Here is a 4,185-nt window from a genome sequence, read left to right as displayed (position 1 = left end):
GAATACCTGTGGCTGGTTCTGTTCCAACATGGAAATAGTTTACAGACTCATGGGATAAAGACATAGTGTATTTAGAGACCATGTTTTCATGTCAAGCTTTCATTTCACTCTTACATGTAAGAAAAGAATTATAACAGTTAAACAAATGAGCAAAGATTTCAATTCATCAATGTAATAGGGAGGGCACAGGTTAATGCATTAAAAGAACTATGTAATTAAACATAACATCATATCTTGTTTACTATGTTACTACAATTTTCTGCTGTTAATATAATGAAACATTCATTGAATATCTAAATTGTAAAAGTCTGCTTTTTTTTCTCTTCACAGCAACACAGTACAACAAAGAGGCCTCACAAATAAGGTAAAATTAAGTGTATTCTAATCCTTGCATTATGATAATAGATGAAAAGCACATTCACTTAGCATTTTAATTCATATTGTGAAAGTGAAATCACAGAATCACATAATTGTGAGCAATACTGTAGAATTGTTTTATTTATCACTCTCAAATGTAACATTGCCAGCTGGACATACATGGGAAAAAAAAGTGTTTATCTTTAGGCATTAATTCCTTTTTTTATGAACAGCATGAAGAATCTTTCTGCACAAAATATTTCATTCACAGACTTCAATCTGATTGGTTTCTACAGCCTAGGAGAATGGAGGCCTTTGTTATTTATCCCTTTCTTTCTGATGTTTTTACTGTCTATCACAGCAAATTCTACTATCATATATTTAATCATATGTCAAAAGTCTCTGCATTCTCCTATGTATGTACTAATAGGTTTAATGGCTGTTGTAGACTTAATCTCGCCTATATTTTTTGTACCTAACATGCTTCTTAGTTTTTTGTTTAATTGGAGTTGGATATCTCTAACTGGTTGTTTGATACAAATGTTTTGCATTTATTATGTTGGAGCATTTCAGTCTACTTTGCTTTTTTGGATGGCACTGGACCGTTACTTTGCAATATGCAAACCTCTTTACTATCATAAATACATGGAAATCTCTAACTTCCTAAAGTTTATAATTGTCCCAGTAATCAGAAATGGACTCCTGAATATCATCATGGTCTCTCTGGCTGGAAAACTGTCATTTTGTTTAACAAATGTGATCGATCACTGTTTTTGTGAACACATGGCGTTGGTTCAGTTAGCATGTGGAGATACATCTATAAATAACATCGTAGGACTTTTGTCTGTTTTCCTTATACCAACTGCAGATTTTATTCTCATTACTGCTTCCTATGCTGTGATTTTTGTCTCTGTGTTTAGATCTGGTAAGGCCAACATGAAGGCCATAAACACCTGCATTACTCACATCATTGTTATGACATGTAGTTTGATTTTTGCCCTGATTGCGTTTATGTCATACAGAATACAAAATAATTTTTCTACCAGTAGTCGTGTATTTGTGAGCACAATGTACTTACTTTTTCCAAGTTGTTTTAACCCAATTGTTTATGGAATGAGAACAAAAGAAATAAGAAAAAGGTTTCTTCAGTTTATTAAAGAAGTAAAAGTATTTCCTTTGCAAAGAAATCGGTTTAAAAAAAAAAAGATCAACAACATTATATGCTGATACTGTAACATTTTATAAAAGGATGTGTTTTGTTAAAGCTATAAAGTTTAAAATGGCCATGTAGGCCCTATTTGAAAATATGAGACTGACAATATGTAGTTAATAAACATACTATAAACACTGATGGTAATTTACAAGAATGATATCCTTGTGCACACTTTTTGTATCCAGAACTGGAGGAGTTATTAACGAATTAAATTAACAGAAAAAAAACAGCATTCTCCATCAGCTACATTTTTTCTCAAGCCTGTCTGATAAAGCCTACTAAATAATAAATAGAAGAATTTTTTTTTTACTCCATTTATACTTTCTCCTAATAAGAGAAATACAACCTGTTACCTGTATATTTTCTATTAGTGCTTACTTACAGTATACACACCTCTAAGAAACCAATCTCTATGGAGTAAAAAAAACTCAGAATATTTTAATATAAAAGTTATACAGAATATAGTAAAAATCAGGTATTCAACCATATAATCATTTTCAGGGTGAACCAAAGCTTACAATATGTAGCTATTGTAAGACTGGAAAATCTGGAAGGACTTTAAAGGGTCATGAAACCCCCCTCTTTCAGCACAAGTCTAGTGCACAATCTTTTTGAAAAATGCAACTTAAATGGGCGTGTATGGCTGTGAGAAGAAGGGAGGGAGTGGGTGTGGTATGGCACGGCAGGGCAGGGGAGAGGGGGAACTGTCATCAGTCAGTGGCCCATGCATATCGACTGTCACTAAAAATCAGTGGTAAAATGTGAGGAAATGCTAGATTTTTTAAATAGCTGGCAAAGTTAAAGTCTAATGAAATACACTGACACTTTATTATTGTCCTTTCAAAAGTAACTGAATGTCCTGCTACATATATTAGCCTACAGTAATCGTAATTCTATTTAAAACATATTAATTTACATGTCTAATTATGTCATTTTAAAATATATAGTTGTTTTTATACAATGCATATATTTGAAAATAATAAATTTTCCGCTTAAAAAAAACGTTCCGTGCATAGCCTAGATCTACGTGCCCCCTGAACCCCAATGACATATATTTAATAACACGAATTAAAGCTATGGTATACGATTTCAAAGATTGTTCATTATTAATATCCTCGTTTAGATGCTGGTTATTGTTATGTAGTACAATCCTAACAATATGAATAGAAAAAAGAATGAAAAAAATCCATTCACTCTATTGGCTGCACAGCCGCAGAGAAGTTGACCAATGTAAGCTGTCCGGCCGGACAGCTTACATTGGTCAACTGCTCTCATCCAATTACCAGCTCCACTTGAAACTCGCGTCTCCACCGCACCCGCCCCCGCCCCCCTCCTGCGCATGAAATTGCATGCATAAGCAGCTGACAGTCTATGGTAGCTAGCTAAGTAGCATATCAGCAATGGATAAAAAAATAAAAAAGACAGCAGCAAGCGTCCCCTGCTTGCCCCTACAGTAAAGTTAGGACGAAAGAGAAAGTCATTAGAGGAACGAGCAGAGATAAAAAAAAAATGTGAAGAACGCCGAACTTTGAGTAGGATAAATATAGGGTCCACCATTGACCGTTGGAGGAAGCTTCAGGAAGATCTGGGACTGAAGACCGACGCTGACACGGCTGACTTTTTGTTGAGCAGGTAAACATTTATTTATACTTTTATGGTGTGACGTGTTACATAAATAGCTTTTTATCAGTTTGACAACTTGCTCCTGCTGCCGCTCGGCATTGGAATGTTAGCCGTTTAGCATCGCCTATCACGGGTCAAAGTAATTATATTTCTTGAAGTCCTTGAATATATTTCAGTAGGCCTAGCGGGTTTCTGTTCGAGCCAATCGAAATTTGAACAAGATGCGCTGTGTGCTGCAATAACAATTACTGAAAACCTTAGCAATACTAGTAGTATTATACTAATGGTGGTGGGGAGTTTAGAACATTTCATGTGTTGCTAATCTTGCGTTGACGTGAACTCAAACGTGACATTGAATAGTTGATGAAGCAACTAAGTTCAAGTGTCTAAAGGCAATTTTACATATGATGTGTGTCCGATGTTTACTACCGGTGATCACAGCTTGACTGAGTGACGTTGTTCAATTTGTTTCCCGGTGGGAGGGATCAGGTAGCACAGAGGGGAGGGGTGTGTGTGTGGAGGGACGGGATGAGTTTTTTAAAACTTCCCAAACGTCTCAGGCTTTCTCGACCGATTTTTAACATCGTATACTATAGCTTTAAGCATACAATTGAGGTGTTATCGAAATATTTCAAATTTTAATAACGAGTGCTTATTTAACAAAAGGCAAGTAAAACGATCAGGGTTATATTTTAGACACACATATACCTCTGAAGGGATAGAAAAGTCCTCGGGACTTGGTACCGCATTACTCATAAGACGTAACTTGCATTGGTCGTCAACAATGCCGAAGTCCATCATTCTCCAGTTTTCGAAACATGCTTGCTGCTCACATATAATTTAGATGTGTCCATGGTTGATTGCCAACCAACCGCCCGGAGCCAGAGTCTAGCCTTGGCGCGAATTTTTTTTTTTTTGTTGCAGGATGGTAGGGGAAGACTCATGAATATTCATTAGGGAAGTCATCCCTGATTGGTCTTAACCCCAGTGAT

The 4,185-nt window shown here is 35.8% G+C and overlaps 1 protein-coding gene across 1 annotated transcript; it reads left to right on the top strand.

The window, feature by feature from the left end:
• Positions 1-280: 280 nt before the first annotated feature.
• Positions 281-1,584, top strand: LOC143716471 (olfactory receptor 52K2-like). The gene is made up of 2 exons (XM_077209036.1): positions 281-364; positions 591-1,584. The coding sequence occupies exon 2, from the start codon at positions 592-594 to the stop codon at positions 1,582-1,584; it is 993 nt and encodes a 330-aa protein (XP_077065151.1). The 5' UTR covers positions 281-364; position 591.
• The last annotated feature ends 2,601 nt before the right edge of the window (positions 1,585-4,185 follow it).

Source organism: Siphateles boraxobius, unplaced genomic scaffold (genome assembly GCF_051911475.1).
Source record: "Siphateles boraxobius isolate OS27281-9 unplaced genomic scaffold, OSU_SipBor_1 6, whole genome shotgun sequence".
NCBI lineage: Eukaryota > Metazoa > Chordata > Actinopteri > Cypriniformes > Leuciscidae > Siphateles > Siphateles boraxobius.
This window is presented reverse-complemented; position numbering and strand designations above follow the sequence as displayed.